We start from the raw sequence: 21,791 nt of genomic DNA, 5'->3' as shown, positions 1-21,791 counted from the left end.
TATATATGTATGTATATAAAAGTATGGTCATTTCGATTTATTTTTATTTTTAAAATTTATTTAAAGGATATCGAGAAGATAACTTTGGAAAATATTGAAATGACGAATGATTTCATTATCTTTTCATTGGCCAAGTACCCCTTTGTTATGCTGTCCAAGAAACAGACAGAAAGAGTGCAAGATTTATACTCAATTCTTTTTATGCTACAGGGCCAAAGTTTCAAATTTGTGATTTCTTTTCTTTTCAATTGATCTTTCCCCGAAGGAATACCAAATTATAAAGTCGATTCATGTTCCATTGTTTTCGAAAGTTTTGATTTTTAATCTGATTAGACAATTTGCTTAAAAATATAAGGGTTATTTTATTTTTCCTTAATTCTATTTGGGTTTTGATTGTGGCGTGCATGGTTAATCTCTTTATGATTAATTTATTCTCTCCTTGGCCGGCCAACAATCTGTTATTGTAGATGATTAAACAATTAAAAATGTGGACACATCATGATGAATCAGGTTACCTGTTAATATGCAAACATTAGTAGCTAGAATATTGCAAGATTTTTTTACCTCAACCCGGCCATCACTCACCTTGCGATCAAGAAACTGCACAAGACCATTCAACTACACACACATAGAGATATTAATGATATATAGTGAAACATATACGAGTTGGAGAGGAGCCTTTACATGCACTTAATTAATTGTCTAGATTGATTGGATTCTCCAATTATTTAAGCGAATAATTATACACACACACACACACACACACACACACACACACACACTATACCAAATTAAAGAAATATATATCTATCATACCTACATACTAATGGTTGTTGAAAGAGAACAAAGAGGATCGCTGATATGTCAAAATGTTGACCACAAAATGAACATGCATGCATTATTTTGATTATATGCATGCATACCGTACACCATTTGTCTAGGACATTCTCACCACCCGTTAATTACGTTCTATTTTTACTGCATGCAAAGCCAAATCTTTAACTGACGTATTAATTAATTATCACGCACACATGCATGACTCAGACCGGTGTCCTTTAGTTGCCTGTGCAAATAATTAATCTTTATCACAATTAAACTCACTCGATATATCGTGTATAATTTTTTCTATTATTAGAATCGACATTTTCGATGGTATTCGGGCAACAATCAAATTATATATAGAGTACTGTTGATTCTTTAATTTTGAAAATTATCCTATTGTTACAATTATATATATGTTGTTGCAGAAAAATTGCTTAATTCAATTCCATTAATAATATCTCAGTTTGAGTTTGATCTAATGGTCAGCTAATTGGGATGTTAGCTTTTCTATATATGGGAATAAAATGATCGTCACTTGATTCACTGTATGCTTGGTTATATCATTAGACCTGACCTTTATTTAATAAAAACAAACAAAAAAAAATGAACATTATGTCCCACACATTACTGGCTCAGATTTCTTCATTTGAGCCATTCTACTTAACGCCAGAGACCAATTTCACAAAGCATCATCAGTTTCCTCAAGTTTTGGTACTTACAAGCCCTCGTATGTGGAATGGATTCACAAAATTTAGTAAAAAGTTTCAAGTACAATTCACCACAGCAAACAATCTTTAGTGTCATAGAATCTCCTCTCCATTACCGATCCTTTCCTCCAAACAATCTTACAACCTTTAAAGAGAGATCCTTTTCTTCATTCCATCCCAAAGATCCAATAAAAAATTCCCAAGAAAATGAAACAGATTCCACCATTGATGACGAAGAAATAAGCATTTTCGATGCTCAAAAGTATTTCAGCGAAAACAATGACATGAAAGACATTAAGAAACCACAGCAGCAGCAGAAACAACAACAGCGAATCCCATCTCACGATCTGCTATCGGTTCCAAGATTGTCGTCAGTTTCTTCTGCAGATGGATATGGCGGGAATTATCGGACAAGATCATTTCATGCCACGCCAACGGCCTCGTCTGAGGCTAGCTGGAATAGCCAAACAGGCTTGTTGGCAAATCCTCCTGGTTCAATGGCTGTTTCTTTAAGGAATTTCCCTTCTGATATGCGTAGCAAAAAAAGGAATCCCGCTGCTAAGAAATGGAGTTTTTGCCGAAAGTGCTGCTGCATTAGCAAGAATTCCGTTAAGGTTAAGGAAGCAACCTCGGACTCAGACGTCAGGGGACATGCTCATGTGATCCATAAAGAGATGAATAACATGGAGAAAACGAGTTACTCTTATGTGAAAAGGGGTGATCAGAACGGTGATGAGAAAGCGTCAGCAAACATGCCACAAAAGATTTCAATTCCTAACGTCGAAATGGCGCTCCAACAGAAAGCAACGGCTTCGAATTACCATTTACAGCTCTCTCCGGAGGAAAAATTTGCCCCCACTGATCCGCCCCGCCAGCAGCGTGTATCTGCATCAGGAAGGCCGTTTGGTGATGCCACCGCTGCTGCTTTCTCCTTCCCTATCCTCAAATCATCAATCCACGCGACCAAGCCAGCAGCTTTCAAGGCCATAATTACAAAATCAGTCACCAATCCCCTGGAAGATCCACCACGCTACTCGCTGGAGGTTTTCCAACCTGTGCACGATCCCATGCCGATTTCAAGAACGCCCGATTTCAATTCAGGCAGCCCCATGGCGCGTCTCTCGAACATGGATGACGATATGTACAGTGACGCCAGCTCTGATTTGTTTGAGATCGAAAGCTTCTCGACACAATCAAATTCGTACCAAATGTATCGTGGGAGGGATTCTCTGGACGACGAAGCTCCAGCGTTTAATCCAAGAAGGTTTGCATCCGCCAATGGTATGATTAGCAGCAACAATAATAATCTGCATGCAAGAAGAAGCATAGATGAGCCACCAACACCGAGTGTTGCGGCAACAGAATGCTACGCACCGAGTGAAGTCAGCATCGATTGGAGCGTGACCACCGCAGAAGGCTTTGACAGAGCAAGTGTCACCAATTTCTCCATCTCTGCTTCGGAGATAGGCAACGTGGCTTTTCTCCACAAGAGGCTGCAGGAGGAGGCTTCTGGAGGCGACAGCGGGAAGAGGAAGGGAAATGGGCTTCTGCAAATGAGCTGTCGGCAAGAGAAGTCGGTCAGCGTGGGGCCGCAGCCAGTGAAATGCGCAGTCCCGGAAGGCCCACCATTGTTTCCATTGGGTGCGGGTGCGGGGCACGTGAGCGGTAGACCACCGAGAGCGAATAAGCTGCCGTTGGGGAGCTCTCATTCGGCACGTCTGTCCCTTGCTTTTGCGGCTTGATAGCTTCCGATCATAATAAAATTTTACCAATTGTTTTTCCCAAAATAAAAAATAAATTTAAAAAATAATCGGCCAACTGTGCAATTCTAGTTAATAAAAGATGTGGTGGCAAAGATCATGGCTGGTTTTCTTGAATTAGCATCTACGAGTCATCCGTCGATGGATTTTCGTATGTCTTTATTTGTGATTGCTGCAAACGAAGTTTCTAGGATGGATTACTTTTACCTTTTCGAGATTTGTGATGTGTGCTCATTTGTGAATTCATTTGGTTCCTAATTAAAGATTTAGTAAACTTTCTAGTTCTTAGTACTATTTCCGGTAGGAGATAATACTTTCCCTTTGTATTTTGATCGTATGAGTATTTTTATTGAGTTTTTCTAGTATCATGATGTCAGTATTTTTTTTCGGGGTCAAAATGCAAATTATAACTTGTATCTTTAAATAATAGCTAAAATTTGATATTTGAATGTATGTATTACTATTATTATATAAATAAATAGCATTCCTAGCTCCTTTGAAAGATTACGTACCATATATATATACTATATATTCGAAAATGGTAAGCAAATTTTTATTTCGAAAAATTCCAATACGGGGAAGAATAAATAACACGTCAATCAGACGATGAAAAATGACCCAATGGTGGTGTACATAATATATACATGCAAATTAATATGTATATAAATCGCTTGAACAGATATGAAGGCTGTTTTGATTTTCAGATAAAGATGTATACTGAGGATTATACTGATCATTAATGAATTGGAGAGACGAGTAGCTAGCAAGCAAATCATGTTGTCTATATAACTGCGGTTATAATTAAATCTCATCGATTATTATTTATACTCTAATATTAATTAAAATTAAAAATATTGCAGTTAGTTCAAGATAATCTGTCATTTTTATATAATAATTTTGTCCGACGTTGGTGAAGCAATACAATTTATTATTATGTTAAGATGATCTCTAGCTTGATTCAACAGTACTAGCTTGAAGGAGGAGTTGGTTTCGTCGGATCATGGCCCGGATTCGCTCCTGGGTCAGGATAATCCATCAATATCCCTGTCTCAACATCGATGCTTCCCACGTCCTACAATTATAAAAATATCACTAATTAAATCCTTGATTTATATCAATATTATATCTAGTAGTAGTACTGTATATTCATTTTTCAACAAAATTAATTAAGAGAGAAGTCGATGAATGAAACTTATTATAATACATGATGATCAGAAAGTTTGCCCAACACGGTCGTCTTATTTGATATAAATAGTTCTGAAACAGAAACAAATATACAATAAATCCATTAAATGTAAGTAAGTTCGAGTGAACTAATTAAANATATACTTGATTTATGAATTGCTGAAACTGATTGAGTATGAGAAAATATTAGAAGAGCAGTAGTTAGAACAAGGAGACAATTAGTCTTCTGTTGGATCTGCATAATTGTCAAAACATACGAAAACGAAGAAGAATTAATGATGAATATATATGGTGCAATAATTATATATATCACGTACATATATATACATGTGTGGGTACGTACATAGTTTAAAAGGAAGGATCGGAGGATATATAAATTAAATATGATCGCAAACATTAATCATTTCATGGGATTATGCATATTATACTTTGGATTTACTCCATTTATAATTTATAAAAGGAAGGAGGATATATAAAAGTACCTTTATTGTCACAAAATCAACACTCATTTATTTCACGGGATCATGCAGATTACGTTGGATTTACTCCATTCTACTGATTAATGCCGCCCTTTCATTTATCCTTTAATTCTTTAATTTTTTGAAAATATTTAATTCACGTCTCTATTCCCAATTCATGTATCAATCTATTTCTTTATTCATTTGCAGGAATAAATAAATACCCTTTACAAAAAATTATGTAGACTTTTTTATTTAAACTAGTAACGAGTATGTGCGTTGTACGTTGAGACACAATTAAACTACGTTAAATTAATACATATTTCTATACTAAAGTAAATAAATATTACATTATTGCACTTTATATAGACTAAATTTCATACAAATATGATTGATAGTTTGTTTTGCTAGATATTCACTTAAAGTTTTTCTTGTTTAATTTTCCACTCTTTGTTACTTTTTGTTCTCTGGTTTTATTTTGGCTCCTTTTAGTGACGAAGCTAGAATGATAACTTTGTATCATATGATACCTTAATTATTTCAGCCTAATGATCATTCAATATGATGCATGATTGCTGAATTATAACAAAAACAGTCGTCATTCATTATGATCGAGTTAGAAGCCCCATTTTTTTTAAATTTAACTTTATAATGAAATAGCCCAGGAAAACTAGTGATGATGTAGATTTTTATTGAACAGAAGGATGAATATTATTATGACAAAATAAGTAAAACCAAGAAATTGAATACCAGATTCAAGAATATATCGTGACCTTTCCACCACATCACTAATAAATCCTTCCGGGCTGGTCAAAAATTATATTGTAGAGGCAGTCTCCATGCACACCTCATGCACCCCTGTAGGCTGTAGTACTATAATAAAAAGAAAATAATAAAGAATTTCATGTGTTAAAGTTCAATATGATACCGCCAAGCTTGCCGATACAGAGTCGTCGGAAAATAACATATATTTGGAAAAATGAGGTTCCTTTGATCTATATATATATATACACACCTCCTCTTTTCTTTTTTTTTTTCTTCAATATTGTTTGTTTTTAATTATGATATTATTTTACAGGACGAATCTGAAGTAGCGGCCTCGGAAACTGATAACCAACAAATGTAACTGATCATAATTTGAACTTGAAATGGCTTCAGTATTTTGTGTATCGTACACAATAATTTGCTTTCAACTGAATTTTCAAAATCTAACAAAATTTGCCCAATGGTGGGCCGGAATAATTTGGAATTTAAAAAAAAAATGTGTTTCTAATTTATTATTGCATATAGTTGAGGGGAAAATTGCAATAATAGGAGTTGGAGGGGCATCGTTAATTAATTACTGGAGAAATTCTTAAAAGCTGGAAGAAGATTGATATGCTCCATCACATGCTTACAAAATCACGAAAATCTTCTTCTCGACTTCTTACCAGACCAAAATATCTCCTTTCGTTTTCACCATTTATCCAACAAATTACACAGATATATGCACTTTATAGTAGCCAATTGAAGGCACCCTGATTTAAAATGATTGATTTAACCAGTTTTAGCTTCCGTTTAACCCTTTTAAATGGAACTACTTTCCCGCAGAAACTTCAGAAATATGGAGCTGAATGTTTTATTTGCTGGAAATCTGTTCCAGAGAGGCGAAGATTATCTTGGAAGGGGAAATTTGGGAGGTGGGATATTGTTATTAGGTCGTGTTATAATAGTAATAACAACAGGAATGATGATATTGGTGTCCATGGTGATAGAGAAAATAAGGATAATACGAATTTGGCTACGATGGCGTCATGTGAGAAGAAGTCTGATGATGATTCGACGGCTTCTATATCTTCGCGGGTGAGCTTAAATGTCTCACTTTGTTTGCTTTGATGTATTTTTTTCATTTTTCTTTGCTAGTTTGTCATTTTTTAAGATTTGTTTGTAAACTGGTTGTTTTTATTGACGCAATCTGGTTGCATGAAGTGATATGTGATACCATTATTCTTTCACGCGAAAACTTAGAAACGGAATTGCTACTGGATGATTTGAACATGAGTTCAAATGGTATAATAGAAGTACTAATTTAAATTTGATATTAGAGGTTTTATTTTGATTATTTGAATTGGTAGACACTAGACTGCTTATATACCAGGGATATGGAAGTGATGGAAAAATATTGTTTGGCTTGGCAAAAAGTTTACTTTTCAGCATGCGACCATTTTGAAAAAAGTGAGATAATTTGACCCTACTAAAATTTTATAACTTAAACTCCGAAGTGAGATGTTATACAGTAACTTCTAATCAGTAACGGTCGTGGTTTCAAAATTTGATACTAGTTTCATGATTGGCTATCATTAAGCTGAAGATATGTTTGAGAAAATTTTGGTAGTTTTGTGGAGGAAGTAGCAAAATAACCTGGCAATTTGCTTGAAGCAGTAATATGGGCTATTTAGTATTTTAGTGACGAGAACATGGGGATAGAAGGAACAGAACGTGGAGATAGAAGGCAGATGATCAAATTTAGCAGCAGATAAACAAAGCGGCATATAAGATTAAAAAATAACAGAGGATGATCCTTATGGTCATATAAGATGAAAAGATAGCAGAGGATGATCCTTATGGTGAATGAAACTCATCCCTCCTACTCCGTGTTTAAAGAGCACCATTACAATTATAGGGGAAGACTTGATTTAAAAAGCATAAATTTTGCATAGCAAGCCAACTTGGAGGGTAAGTGTAGGCACCGGAATTTACTCTTTCGGGATCAAACTATTAAACAGAGCCAGTATGATATTAGTCTCTAGCAACATCAGATATCACAACATCTCCGATAACTTATTGAATATTAAATAAGTAAGCTCGACAATACATGGCGATTCATCACGTGCTCGTCACTTTGTCTTGAGAGGACTCTTTTAAGTTTTTGTAGTGGTTGTGATGCTGTATAGCAATTATTTAGGTTGCTATTTGCTGTGATAACAGTGTCCTGGAGAATGAACCGGCTGAAGACAATGTGATGTGAAGGATAAATTATTCTGAATGAAAAATAAAAAATCTTAAATCTCATCATGAGTGTAGTCAAGTTCAATTCGCCATTAACTGAAAGAACATAATGGTTTTATTATTTTTTTTTTTTGTCTTACACGGCCACCAACTCTATCACCTATTGGACAATCATACAGCAATTTCCAGGTTGACTCTTTTAAATTACTGGAACTTCTGGGGCCAGAAAAGGTTGATCCAGCTGATGTTAAGATTATAAAGGAGAAGCTCTTCGGCTATTCAACCTTTTGGGTAGGCTAGAAGAAGGCATTCTTTTTCTTGGCAACCTTAGGGGAAAGATAGAGGATGTTTTTACAAAAATTCAGAAGCAGCTAGTTGAGGTAATGGGAGATAAATACAACCTCTTCATGGTGGAGGAACCAAATTCTGAAGGACCAGATCCACGTGGTGACCCCGTGTCAGCTTTGGCATGCTGCAAAAAGAGGTTTCGGATCCCGGCCAAACAACTCTTTGGCAATATGTGATTGCTCTTCTGTTGTTTCTTCTTACTATTGGTTCCTTAGTAGAGCTAGGAATATCATCTCAGGTATGATAATCAACATGTAACACATTTTTCGAGTATTCTATTCCATATTAGTTACTGAATATCTACAGTTTCTGGTTTAAAACAGATAAGTAAACTTTCGCCAGAGGTAGTTAAATACTTCACTGATCCAAATGCTGTTGAACCACCAGCTATGCAACTCCTATTTCCGTTTGTGGACTCTGCTTTGCCTTTGGCTTATGGTGTGCTAGGGGTTCAGCTGTTTCATGTAATTATCATTCTTGTCTCTAGATTATTGAGCTCCTGAAGATAAAACTTGGATCAGAAATGTCATCGTCTTTTGATTAATTTCATCTGTTTAAGTGGTGCAGTTTGTTTTGAATTCTTGGTTGTGACACAAATTCATTTTTTCAAGCCTCATTATTTTACTTAAAGTCGAAATTTCTTTTTATATCTTTTTCTATCGCATCTATTTAGAGCGCAACCTACATTCTCTTAAGAAGCCCTTTAATATTTGAAACTCACCAATGAAATTAAAAATGTAATCCATGACATGGATTTCTGATCTTTTTTTGTGCTGAAAATAGATTTTATAATGACTAGTTACTTCATACTGATGTAGTTTAAGTAGCCATGTGTAAGGTCTGTCTCTCCATGATATGTTTTTTTGCTTTTAATTTCCAATGGGCTTGATTTCCTGCAGGAAGTTGGGCATTTTCTTGCAGCATTTCCTAGGAAAGTAAACTGAGTATTCCTTTCTTCATTCCAAATATTACTCTTGGGAGCTTTGGAGCAATTACTCAGGTGAGTATGCAGCTGCAAATATTTGATTTTGGAACTGTATGGTATGATCTTCTTGGCTACACGGTTTGTGCTGCAAACTTTTTAGTCTTTAGTTTCTAAATTTGTAAAACTATTTAATTTCTAATTTCTGTTTCTTTGGTTGTAGTTCAAGTCCATTCTTCCTGATCGAAAGGCAAAAGTAGATATTTCATTGGCTGGGCCATTTGCCGGAGCTGCGTTGTCTTTCTCTATGTTCACTGTTGGCCTGATGCTTTCGTCAAATCCAGCCATGGCTGGAGATTTGGTGCAGGTTCCCAGCATGCTTTTTCAAGGCTCTTTACTTCTTGGGCTTATCAGCAGAGGCTTTCTTGGTTACACGTGAGTTACTGTTTTACCTTTCTACCATCATCTGTTTGAGCCATTCCTTGTCGTCAATGGAAAAATATCCAACTTGTAATGTGTTGTCTTTGAGATCGGGAGCATGCATGCCACAACAATCTCAATCCATCCTCTAGTGATTGCTGGCTGGTGATGTATCTATGAGGAACTTTGAAATTGTTATGGTTTGATTTATATGCTTAATGTTGCGTTCTTGGTTTGTAGGTGCGGGCTGACAACATCTGCATTTAATTTGCTACCAGTTGGATGTCTTGATGGTGGAAGGGCTATGCAGGTACGTGTTTCCTTTATTTTCCCTTTGTTTTTAGCAGTCAAGGTGCAATATGAAGATTGGACTGATGGTTCATGGCATTTACCAGACATGCGCTTACATTGGCTAGAAGTTGTTGATTGTGGTTTTGTTGGATAAAATACTTTTGGGAGTAAGCTAGCAACTCGAAATTACTGTTTACACATCACTGTGTAATTGTTCTATGATTTCAAGAGTAATTTTTTGCATATAACCTATTTCTTCCAGAGTGAATTTCAGGTGAAATGGTCTTTATTTTTTGGATTGGATTTGATTTGATACTATTGCGATCTACTTATTTAAAGTACGTAATGAATCATAAGGAAAAGTTAGAAACTTAATGATCAGATATTTTTCTGCTATTGAATTTTTTTTCTTCGAATCTGTTATCAGCTTGTTGCTTTTGCCTGTGAATAATGTTCTTCTTCTAAACCAGGATCACAACTGGTAGAATTCCTTTCATATTATTTTCAGGGAGCAGGAGCTTTTGGAAAAAGTGCCCTTGTTGCTTCTGGATTAGTAACTCACACTATGCTCGGATTGGGAGTGGTATGTTCACCTTTGCTTGCACAAGTATTTCTGAAGTTCATTGTCTTACAATCTGTAGTTTCAAATATACAACCTCACATCAAAGATCTCGTCTTGTCTGAAAGAAATGGTTACCATTTTTCTTCAAATTTCTTTGTCATCTATAAATTTTCCAAAACCGCCACCTACAAGGGGTAAAACACCAAAAAGTAAACAAATTTTTACAATAAGTAAATTTGTCGTCTTTTCTTGTCAAATTATCTTGTAAGACCCCTTCATTTAAATTTCATGTTTCTCCGACTTTCAGCTCGGTGGACCCTTGTCGCTTCCTTGGGGATTATACTTCCTAATATGTCAGGTGTGCAACTTTTTAGATGCAATATGAGTGGAAGTTTCTCTTGACTGTTATTTTTTTACGCTATGAAATATGCAGAGGGCTCCAGAGAAACCGTGCTTAAACGACGTAACGGAGGTAGGAACTTGGCGAAAAATGCTTCTTACCGTGGGTATTGTACTTGTACCTGTGTGGGACGAGCTAGCGGAAGAGCTGGGTGTAGGTCTTGTAACCACGCTTTGATTGTACTCAAAATCCAAATTTTATTTTGGACAGACATATTACTTTCGTACTCTGTACATAACGAGTTGTACGCTCCAAAATAGTTTTGAAATGTTGATTACTATTGCAAATTACATCTTTCTTGTTTTAGAAATTTTGAGACCTTTGGAAATGTGCAACTTTTCATATCTCCTGAGACGAATTGTCATCGAGTAAACAGTCCTCACAAGATAACAATGTCTAGAATTACAATCTAGCTACATGATCAGATGACAAATTACGTTCCAATTGGAATGTCACAATTTATCTTGCCCTGATATATCCTGGTGTTCGATCTGCGGTGGTTGACCGAAACCTTGAAATGAACTCAACTCTTGTTATGTGTTTCCAACTTTGTTAGACTATTACAAGTACATTATATTATTATAAGATAATTTTTTAGAAACTTATGGATTTTTTTTTATGTATTTAAATTATTTTTATTAGTTAATATCAAAAAATTTATGAAGCTCTTAATATTTTTATGTAGGTGATAAGGGATACTAAATATGGACAAATTTCAATAAATTGATTTTAATAATAATTAAATAAACAGTAGCTCAATAATTTAGTGATTTCTTTTATGATTCATTATATATTATTATAATATTTTACATAATAATGTTTTTAAATTTAAATATCCTATTATTATATATTTTGTTATCCAATTTTGAGTTGTGTTCTAAACGTGATACAAATTATGATTATATTAGCATGATTCTAGTACGAAATCATACATACATACATACACACACACACACACACACATATATATATATATATATATATTGATTTGTTGTCTTTCTTTTAAACTTATTAATTAATTTCTCATTATATGATGAAATCCCTAAATCTCTATAAGATTTGGGCTTTATCATTTATCCACGTACAACACACACCATTCCAAGTATTTATCATCAAAGAAGAAAAGTGGTTGGGTCATTTGATTTCCTGTCACATGGAAATCATTCTTTTAAAGGCCTGTGGAGTTGTTCGTCAGTTTATTTCCCTTTCTATATGTTTTCCCCAAACAGGACACAAATTTTTTTTTTTTTTGTTTTTTTTTTTGGGAAAGGAAACAGGACACAACTTAGAACTTGGAAGTTGTGAGAAGTTCCAACTTTTTATTCTTAAGTAATAATAATTCGACGCTTCAACATCCCGTAGTGTAGTGTAATGGGTGTGATTATTCAACTTTTCCTCGGCTTGCTTCACATAGCCCGGTCAATTTAAAATCTAACCCTAAGTAAATTTTAATTTTAAATATTAGTCTTTTAAAATTCAAAATTTGATAAATAACATCCACTTAAAAAAATAATTAATTAATTAAAAAACAAAAGAAGAGTAGAAACAAAAAGGAGAGAAATGAAATGTATTCTTGTTCCCTACATTCTTCTCATCATTCTCACAACGATTCTTCTTTTCTTCATCATTCACTCATTGGTCTTTTCTTCAATTTTTTTTTCATCTACATTAAGCAAGAGAATATTGTAGTCATTTGTTTCCTAAAAAAAGTTTCAATTTTTCTCAACATTGTCAGTGATTTTAAATCAAGTGTAAGTTCTAATGTCATCTCAATTTTTTTATCGATTTACTGGTTTTTATTACAATGTATATATTGTAAATATAATTTTTCATATATTTCATTCTTAATTGTTCGGTCGCCCAAACATTATGGGTTCAGTCGCCTAATTCTGTTTTCAGTCGCCCACTTTGATATGTTATGTCATCCGATTATATGTTAAATCATTTAATTTTTATGACATCTTTATTGATTATTTTGTATAGGAATGACGATCATCCAGATTTTGATTAATTCTAATGGAGAGTAGAAGAGTGATGAACAAAGAACTTATACATGATTATCCGAATCTAAAGAATGGACAGCTATTTCCATTGATGGTAGTAATTTGACCATAGAATGTAATTGAACATTAATGATTTTGTATGAATGAATCGAAAATATTTTGTACTATTCAATCTATAAAACGTGATCAAATTAATGTTTTGTGGACTATTTACTATATTATATTATATTATAATCGTGTGAATATAAAATATAAAAGTGGCGTAAAATAATTCAAACAGCGACTGAAAGCGAATGAGTGATATATAATTCTTATAATAGAAAATATGAGCAACTTCACGTTTTGGTCTATTTACTCTATTTTAGTATAGTATAATGGAGTGATAGTGTAAAATATAAAAATAATGTCATAATACAAAGAGCGAATGTGTAATATATGAGTGATCTAATAGAACCACTTGATGTACTAGAAAATATCGTTTTTTGGAAGTGGAAGGTTGAATGTTTTTTTTTATTTTAAAAAAATATAATTGAACATTAATGATTTAGTATGAATGAATCGAAGATATTTTGTACTATCCAATGTATAAAAGGTGATCAAATAAATGTTTTGTAGACTATTTACTATATTATAATATATTATAATCGTGTGAGTATAAAATATAAAAGTTGCGTAAAGTAATTCAAAGAGCAACTGAGTGATATATGATACTTATAATAAAAAATACGAGCAACTTCGCGTTTGGGGTCTATTTACACTATTTTAGTATAGTATAATGGAGAGATAGTGTAAAATATAAAAAATAATGTCATAATACAAAGAGCGACTGAGAGCGGCTAAGTGATATATGAGTGATCTAATAGAACCACTTGATGTACTAGAAAATATTGTTTTTAGCTTATTTCACACTATTTTTCATTTTATAATCTCTTATCCATAAAAATATATCATAATATATTAAGTAGCATGTAAAACATGAACTTGCTCACTATTTTTTTACTATATAACTCAGTCGTCATTCGGTCGTCCTCAGTCTTTTTTGCCTTATTTCACACTATGTTTAATTTCGTAATTTCTTATCCATAAACACGTACCATAATATAGTAAATAGGATATAAAACACGAATTTGCTCACTTTGTTTTTACCATATCACTCAATCGTCATTCGGTCGCTCTCAATCGCTTTTTAGCTTATTTCACACTATTTTTCATTTTATAATTTCTTATCTATAAAAATATATCTTAATACATTAAGTAGAATATAAAACATGAACTTGCTCACTATTTTTTTACTATATAACTGAGTCGCCATTCGGTCGCTCACAGTCACCGTTCGGTCGTCCTCAGTCATTTTTGCCTTATTTCACACTATGTTTAATTTCGTAATTTCTTATCCATGAAAACGTACCATAATATAGTAAATATGATATAAAACACGAATTTGCTCACTTTGTTTTTACTATATCACTCAATCGTCATTCGGTCGCTATTTCACACTATTTTTCATTTTATGATCTATTATCCATAAAAATATATCTTAATATATTAAGTATAATATAAAACATGAACTTGCTCACTATTTTTACTATATGATTCTGTCGCCATTCGGTCGCTCCCAGTCGCCATTCGGTCGTCCTCAGTCATTTTTGCCTTATTTCACATTATGTTTAATTTCGTAATTTCTTATCCATGAAAACGTACCATAATATAGTAAATATGATATAAAACACGAATTTGCTCACTTTGTTGTTACCATATCACTCAATCGTCATTTGGTCGCCCTCAATCGCTTTTTAGCTTATTTCACAATATTTTTTATTTTATAATATCTTATCAATAAAAATATATCTTAATATATTAAGTACCATATAAAACATGAACTTGCTAACTATTTTTTACTATATAACTCAGTCGCAATTCGGTTGCCCTCATGTGAAAAAACAGGAACCAACAATTAAACAGAATACAACAAAACTCCGAAAAATAAAGCTTCACGTATTCACAAAAAAAGAAAACGACTTTATATACTACGATCGTACTAAAAAAACATCAATGGTCAAAAAATTACAAAGAGAAAAAAAAACTAGTTAATCGGATTTTTTTCCCCACATAAATCAGGATCAATAATTAAGCAACTGTTACATATAAAAACATATAAACTTTTTACCGAAAAAAAGAAGAAAAACACCGGTGATATAATCGCATGGTAAATTCAGCTTTTAGTAAAAAAGAAACATTCGGAAACACAAAACTTTCGTCAATCGATGAACGGACAATTTGGATGAATGATCAACGCGTCGCCGAGGTATGGATACATACAATTAGCAAATCCAACACGGAGTCGGGAGAATTGAAGAGAGGAAAGTTGATGGTAATTCGGGAGATAGTGGAATTTGGGTAACAACGCTCACAAGTAAAAGAGACTTGCATATAAAAAAAAAGAAAACATTAGTTTAAGGTTAAAAGAAAAAAAAGATTTGAAAATATTAAAAATGAGGGTAGAATAAAAATTTTGAAAAATAATTGTTAGTTTTTTAAATATGATGTTCTTGAATGTTATTATCCTAAATTTCCCGAATAATTTAATAACAATATGGAAGAGCAGCCGCAGAAGAAGAAAATGGCGATTATTTGCAAAAATGGAAGAATTACCAAGAACAAGGGGCGAAAACAGCTACAATATCCGCAGTCCCATACGCTTTTTCCTTTACTTTTGGCAGCCATTCTCTCCAAATCCCGTAACAACCAAGCCCTCGTAAAGAAATGCTTGAACCATATTATTCTCTCACTTCCGCATTTCCTGTTCGCACCTGTTCTCTCCTTGATTCCAACGCTCCTTAAATCCAAGTAATGGTTAGGGTAGTTTTATTAAAGCATTCTAGGGTTGTTTGTTTTGCAAATTTGCCACTCTTTTATTTTTATTTTTTTTGCAACAGTTGTGTTGAAATTGTGTGCAAAAGCGCCGAGATTGTTGGGGCTGCCTCCCTATCATCGTTTGAGATGAATGAAAAAATTGCTCTGGAAGACGAAATTATTAAGAGCTTGATCTCACTGTTACGAAGTCCAATGAGGAAAATTTCGACGGTTGCTTGCAATGCTATGTTGGATTTGGCTACTGCATCAATTGGACGTCAAAGGCTGCTTCAGTTCTCTGCCATTGAGAAGCTTATGTGAGCATCTTTCTTTGACCTTAAATAATTATGAAGATAACTTCTTTATCGGTGGAAAATGTGAAGCCTTCTCTGCGCCGATTCTTAGTTGTTGGTTTCTTTTATACTCTTTGGTAGAAGGCCTGTGGATGATTGTAGCATAGGCTGATAATATTCTACTTGAAGTTTGAGTAATTAGTTCGATCGAAGGGCTGGTTATGAAACTTCACTTTCGAAGATGTTCAGTTATGTCATCCTACATGCCAATAAGTTTGTAATCATCATCTATATGTTAAAGAGGATGGTAGAACTAGAAAATTTTGCTGTATAGACAACGATGCACCATTAAAATGTTAAATTACACACCTTTAGTCACGTATTTAAAGGAAAGTAGCACAGATCATGTCCAGTCAGTAAATGAAAGAACTGACGAAAATCTTAGGAACTCAGTCTCTTATCTGACTAAAACTTTTGCATATCGTTTAGTCCTTTAATTGTACGTGCAATTTAGAATCTTAAAATTATCAAAATTTGGCTTCAAATTTTTTACTCTGACTAAATGTCCATTAGCCTTTGCTCAATTCAGGCAAATAAACATTATGCTCCCATGGTTTCTGCCTCCGCTGATGTGATAATATTTGAGGATGATGAGTATTCAGCTTCGATTTTTCATGTTGCTACCACCCTTATCAACACCTGCACGATGGAGCAGCTAAGAGCTATACCAACAGAGCTATCGGAATTGTATTTGGTCCATTTGAAAAATTTGTGGGGAATAGTAAATAAACAGAGGTTTTCTATCTCTTCTTCTAAAGGTGATTTGGGAAAAGATTTCTACACATTTAACATCGCAACAAATAAATTGGTTGAAAGTATTTTTAGGCTCTCCATTACTTCTCGACTGAACCTTGAACCAGTAGCTTTTGATATGATAATGGAAAGCATATTTGGATTGGGAGAAACTACTTTTGAACTATTTCTATCAAACATTTGGGAGGTGTCTCCTATGCTCGTAAGGAATTCTGCACAGGCTTCAGCTAACGAGGATGGTGTTTTCAGTCCATTTATTCAGTTTCTTGGTCCAAAAGAGGCAATACCAAGCTTTCTTCCAACAATACTAAATCGATTCACCTCTTGTCCGCCAACAGCATCCGATGAACTGGATATCCTACAGGTGCTGGAGGATGTAAGAAATCAACTTGGTTGCCCTCTGGTTTACAACCAAGATGTCCGTGTTGTAAAATCGGCATGCAGAAAAAGAGAGTTGCACTATTCTCAGGAGCATTCGGGCCCCGGTATCTCCGTGGGTCGTCATATCCTCAGTATCGATGATATATTGAAATTTGAAGATGCGTTTTTGGACGGTTACTCGATTGCTCTACGTGGCATGGAGTTACATTTTCAAACTATTGCTTCTATTGCAGATGGGTTAGCTTCTCTATTTGGCCAGCCGTCAGCTGGTGTAAATTTGTACTTAACACCTAATAATTCCCAAGGTTTGGTTCGTCACAGCGACGACCATTGTGTATTTGTATGTCAACTTATCGGTGTCAAAAAATGGACAATTTTTCCTCGTTTGGATCACCAATTACCTCGTTTATATGAACCTTTAGATATCCCACATGATTTACAGGCCGAAAGCCAAATAACTGATGTGTGCCAACAATTTTTGCTGAAAGAAGGTGATGTTTTATATATCCCCAGAGGATTTCCTCATGAAGCTCGGACCCTTGAAGATGAGGAATTCAATAATCCAATTGAATTCTCCTTACATTTGACTCTGGCTATTGAGATCGAACCTCCGTTTGAGTAAGTATTTTTCTCCAACTTTGGTGTGAAAACAGGAGTTTTGCGAAAACTTGTGAACCAACAGCATACTAGATTGTCTTTTCCACCTCAGAAACCATACACACATCTCTTTCTTTCATGTTATTTACGTGAAAAATACAAATTATGATTTTGTGACAGGTGGGAAGGTTTTATGCACATTGCGGTCTATTCTTGGTACGAGAAACAGAAAATTTTCCTATACATGTCACCTGATTCCATGCCGCAAAATCTTCTCACTGTATCTGTGAAGCTCCTGCATGTTGCGATAAATCTCATTGGCAACAGTGATCCAATGTTTCGGAAGGCTTGTTTGGTCGGTGCATCATCATTAACAGAGGATAGGTTCAACAATAACTGGAGGACTATTTTCGATTTCTTGGTCAATAGGATCTCGAATGAATCAAAGTTTTCCGACATCCTAAAACATATAGAAGCAGCTTTGAAAGAAAATGAAGATCCTCTCGGACACCTGCGATGGATGAGACATCTTGCAGTGGAAGAAGAAATAGAAAAGTCGAGCAATTTGAGTATTTTATCAGTGGATAGCATGTACCTGTTGGATTTGTCTAGTCAGCACTGGCGTGTAGCGGAAGAAGTTTTCATGCAAGTCATGTCGAAGTTTTGCAAGGAAGTTGAGTTTAACGACATTGAAGTACGGTACAAGATGCTGCTTCAAAAGTACAGAGAGGTGAGAAAGCAATACACCCATGGGATGCTTTCTTTACATTGTAGCGTCAATAATGATGAAATTAAACCGAGTAAAATCATGTAGGATGAGGTCTTGTTTTTCTTTCCTAGACATTTCCCTTGAAAAACGCCGAGGACTTCAGTTCTTGCGGATTTTTATTGAAATTCAATGTAGATTTTTATCTGGTATCACATGTATGTTATTTAATTATTTTATGTTTTCGAACAGTAAACATGGTTTCATTTCCATTTCCTCAAGTTGCACCAAAATAAAATGAAATATACAGTGCAATTTACTACTTTGTAGGGAAGGCCAAACAATTCGATCAAAATATTTGATTAATATTGACGAAACAACATAATAAGGCATGGGAACAAAACAGTTGGTTGATACATGTTGAATGAAGGTTGCAACTCTAAAGGGAGTTCGCTCTGCCACATGTATTGACATGGTAATAGCATACACTACAACGTTATAGCTCATGTATTATAATAACAGCTAAAAACACTTAATAGTAATAGTAGTGCACAAGAAGAAAACGGCCCACATCCCCAACCAACCCCATCTTCAACAACGAGAGAGCGATATCCTGTTCACGATGTAGAAAAGGGATATGCATAGAGAGTTTTTGCAGGCATTGTCCTCCATTCATCTGAACCTGGAAATTTTACCGTGTCAAAGGTCTGCCCAAATTCCAAAAGGCAAATGACAAGATAAACAGACAGCTGAACTATCTTACCCTCTCACAGGCATTTTATACATTCTCTAATTTTCCAGGTTTAGTCCGTGTTTTCAACTCTGTTTGATTCTGCAGTGAAGACATTCACATACATTAGATCAATCAACTACGTGGATGATCAGGTCGCAAATTAACATTATTAGAACACAGTAATGTTTAAATCTAAAGTCAAAATTCGTATTACAACGAATTCCCGTTAAACCTTGGAGAGAATCCCTGATGAACACAGAACATAAACTCTGATCGGGCTTTAACTCCAATACAGGCCACAAATCTGGAACTTGTGCTTCTTCCTATGTCTAGAATATTTCAATAGAAAAACATTCTAGTGGATTCAACTTGCTTCTTTCAGTTCATTAATAAAATCGCCTCAGGTAAAAAAAGGCATTTCTTACAAAGAAAAGAAACTACAAATCAGATAACAAATATGAACTGCTGCATCTCTAGCCTGTGAGGAGCAACTAGTGCCTACTTGTCCAAACAGGAACCACCAAGAAATCTGAGAAGTTATATTTTGGAAATACTGAAGTAGCAATTCAATGATTTGTGTCCAATAGTCCACTCCAGTATCATCACCAAGCACAGCAGTGTATCCAAGATTCAAATCAGTATTGTACTTTTCAGTTCATCACCCAGATGCAACTTTTACCACACTATCTCAACTCTAAATTAGCAGCATGAGATATCTCCACTTCCCCTCCTAAAATGTTCCGCTGAAATTCTCAAAACTGCAGATTTATTTTTGCAGGTCTGATATGGAATCTCAACTTGGTAGCATCCTCAAAACAAGAAAAAATCTGTCAGATTATTAACTTTCATTTGAAGGACCAAAGGGACTTTCTACCCTGTTTATTTTAGACATCTTATCTGCTCTATATTCTACAACATTTTTCAACATATAAGTTGAAGCAAGAACAAGAATTCATTAAAAAATTCAATTTGTTATCAAGAGCAGTGTGTGTTGACTGTACTGCATACAAAGGCAAACTAACAGATTTCCATAGATCGCTACAAAAATACAGGGTCTCTTTTTCCTTCTTACAGAACTTGCAAACTCATAAGATCTTGTCTTTAGAACCTATAAGTTTCTATCTCATAATGTTTGCCAAGATTGTACAGCATCGTATGAGATGAACAGAGAGAATTAGATAAATCAGTAGCCATGCCCAAAACCTAATTGAAATGATCACCTCCGACCTGCTTCCATTCAAATTTCAGCTAGAAACATAGGCATCAGGATACATCTAATTTCAGCCTGAAAGAATTGTAGTCTAATTTTTCATCCACATATATACCAACAAAGCATACAGTAGTTAGTTCAAGCACGATCATAGACGGCAAGACAAACAAAACCATAAAGCTTTACTTCCATTAAAAGTTAAAACTAATACAACCGCAACAAAACATTTACACAGGATTAATAGTCAGGTCAAAGGTGCAAATTTATAGCTAAAATACTGCTGAAAATCTCACCTTTCCATTGGTTTCATAGAAATCATCTAATGCCCATTGATATTTCGACTGGTTCAAACCAAACCAATGCGCCACTTGCTCGTCTAGACTCGCATGGGCTGAACGAGAATTATGCAAAGACAAATTAAAAAAACCAATCTTTATCGCACAACTGCCAAATCTATACCAATACAGACACAGGAGAAAAAAAAATTCTATTTGCAAAATCCTGACTTCCCCCCACAGTGTTACTAATAAAATTTCAGAATTAAATAATAAAAAAAAACCATGGAGATCAATACGGTACCGTTTTGAACTTTTGCAACGGCATCCCAGATGAAAGCAAAAGAAGAGGGCTTTTCTTTGTAGAACTGCGCTGGAGGAGCCATAACTGGGGGAGGCGTTGGGGGCTGAACCGGCTTCTGAATGGGGTCCTCAACCGGTTCGAGTTTTCTAGGAGAATTCGGTTTAGGGGTGGCATTGGGTGTAGCTGGAGGAGTCACAAACACCGTGTATGGCCCGATCTTGGCGATTCTCGGCGGCGGAGTCGACGATTCACTCTTGATTGGCATCTTTAAATTTTTTTTTAAAAAAACTTAAATGGATTGCACACTTGGAAGGAAAACAATTGGTAAAAATCTTGGGAAAAAAGTGGTTCTTAGCGTAGATTTAAAGTAGATGGTTTGCTTTGGAAGCGTACTGCCTGTGCTACGAGCAAGTGAAAGTGAGGAGAGTAATTGCCGGATAATGCTGGGTTCTTTTCGGAAATTCACATGTAGCCTGTGAGAAAAATGTTTATCCTTGAAATTTTGTTTGAATTTTTAAAATTTCAAGTTTATTTGTTAAAAAATATGATCCATATTGTTTTATGTTACATCTTAAATTAATTCTCCTGATTGTTAAATATTAGTCTTTATATCATCAACGTTTATACTAACTTACATAAAAATATAAGAAACACATATTATCTAATAATATTGAATATTGAAATAGAGAGAGAAACAATCTGAGTGTAACATAGACTAACCCATTTTTCTTTTTCAGACATAACTGACTAAATGTTATTA

The 21,791-nt window shown here is 34.6% G+C and overlaps 3 protein-coding genes, 1 long non-coding RNA gene and 1 pseudogene across 6 annotated transcripts; 3 read left to right on the top strand and 2 right to left on the bottom strand.

Moving 5' to 3' along the window:
* The first annotated feature begins 1,479 nt into the window (after positions 1-1,479).
* LOC140960127 (protein PHYTOCHROME KINASE SUBSTRATE 4-like) lies at positions 1,480-3,327 on the top strand. The gene has a single exon (XM_073418277.1). It carries the CDS (start codon positions 1,559-1,561, stop codon positions 3,269-3,271), a length of 1,713 nt encoding a protein of 570 aa, XP_073274378.1. The 5' UTR covers positions 1,480-1,558; the 3' UTR covers positions 3,272-3,327.
* Positions 3,328-4,151: 824 nt separating this feature from the next.
* LOC140959037 (uncharacterized) lies at positions 4,152-4,763 on the bottom strand. Its single transcript, XR_012171873.1, has 3 exons — positions 4,619-4,763; positions 4,494-4,546; positions 4,152-4,361 (listed from the first exon to the last, which is right to left on the bottom strand). It is a non-coding gene; the product is annotated as an uncharacterized lncRNA (long non-coding RNA).
* Positions 4,764-6,459: 1,696 nt separating this feature from the next.
* Positions 6,460-11,125, top strand: LOC140959453 (probable zinc metalloprotease EGY1, chloroplastic; annotated as a pseudogene).
* A 4,322-nt stretch (positions 11,126-15,447) lies between these two features.
* On the top strand, positions 15,448-19,100 carry LOC140958980 (uncharacterized). 2 transcript variants are annotated; one of them, XM_073416641.1, is made up of 4 exons: positions 15,448-15,713; positions 15,803-16,036; positions 16,586-17,824; positions 17,984-19,100. In XM_073416641.1, exons 1-4 carry the CDS (start codon positions 15,460-15,462, stop codon positions 18,615-18,617), a joined length of 2,361 nt encoding a protein of 786 aa, XP_073272742.1. In that variant the 5' UTR covers positions 15,448-15,459; the 3' UTR covers positions 18,618-19,100. The 2 variants fall into 2 exon arrangements, with proteins under 2 accessions (XP_073272742.1, XP_073272743.1); XM_073416642.1 differs by having other exon boundaries at positions 15,572-15,719.
* On the bottom strand, positions 18,854-21,514 carry LOC140958982 (uncharacterized). 2 transcript variants are annotated; one of them, XM_073416643.1, is made up of 5 exons: positions 21,032-21,514; positions 20,746-20,843; positions 19,475-19,565; positions 19,273-19,341; positions 18,854-19,191 (listed from the first exon to the last, which is right to left on the bottom strand). In XM_073416643.1, the coding sequence occupies exons 1-4, from the start codon at positions 21,294-21,296 to the stop codon at positions 19,313-19,315; spliced, it is 483 nt and encodes a 160-aa protein (XP_073272744.1). In that variant the 5' UTR covers positions 21,297-21,514; the 3' UTR covers positions 18,854-19,191; positions 19,273-19,312. The 2 variants fall into 2 exon arrangements, with proteins under 2 accessions (XP_073272744.1, XP_073272745.1); XM_073416644.1 differs by lacking the exon at positions 19,475-19,565 and having other exon boundaries at positions 21,032-21,509.
* Positions 21,515-21,791: the final 277 nt, after the last annotated feature.

The sequence above is a fragment of the Primulina huaijiensis genome, chromosome 15 (assembly GCF_012295235.1).
Source record: "Primulina huaijiensis isolate GDHJ02 chromosome 15, ASM1229523v2, whole genome shotgun sequence".
Taxonomy (NCBI): domain Eukaryota; kingdom Viridiplantae; phylum Streptophyta; class Magnoliopsida; order Lamiales; family Gesneriaceae; genus Primulina; species Primulina huaijiensis.
Note: the sequence above shows the minus strand (reverse complement) of the source record. Positions and strands in the feature narration are given on the sequence as shown.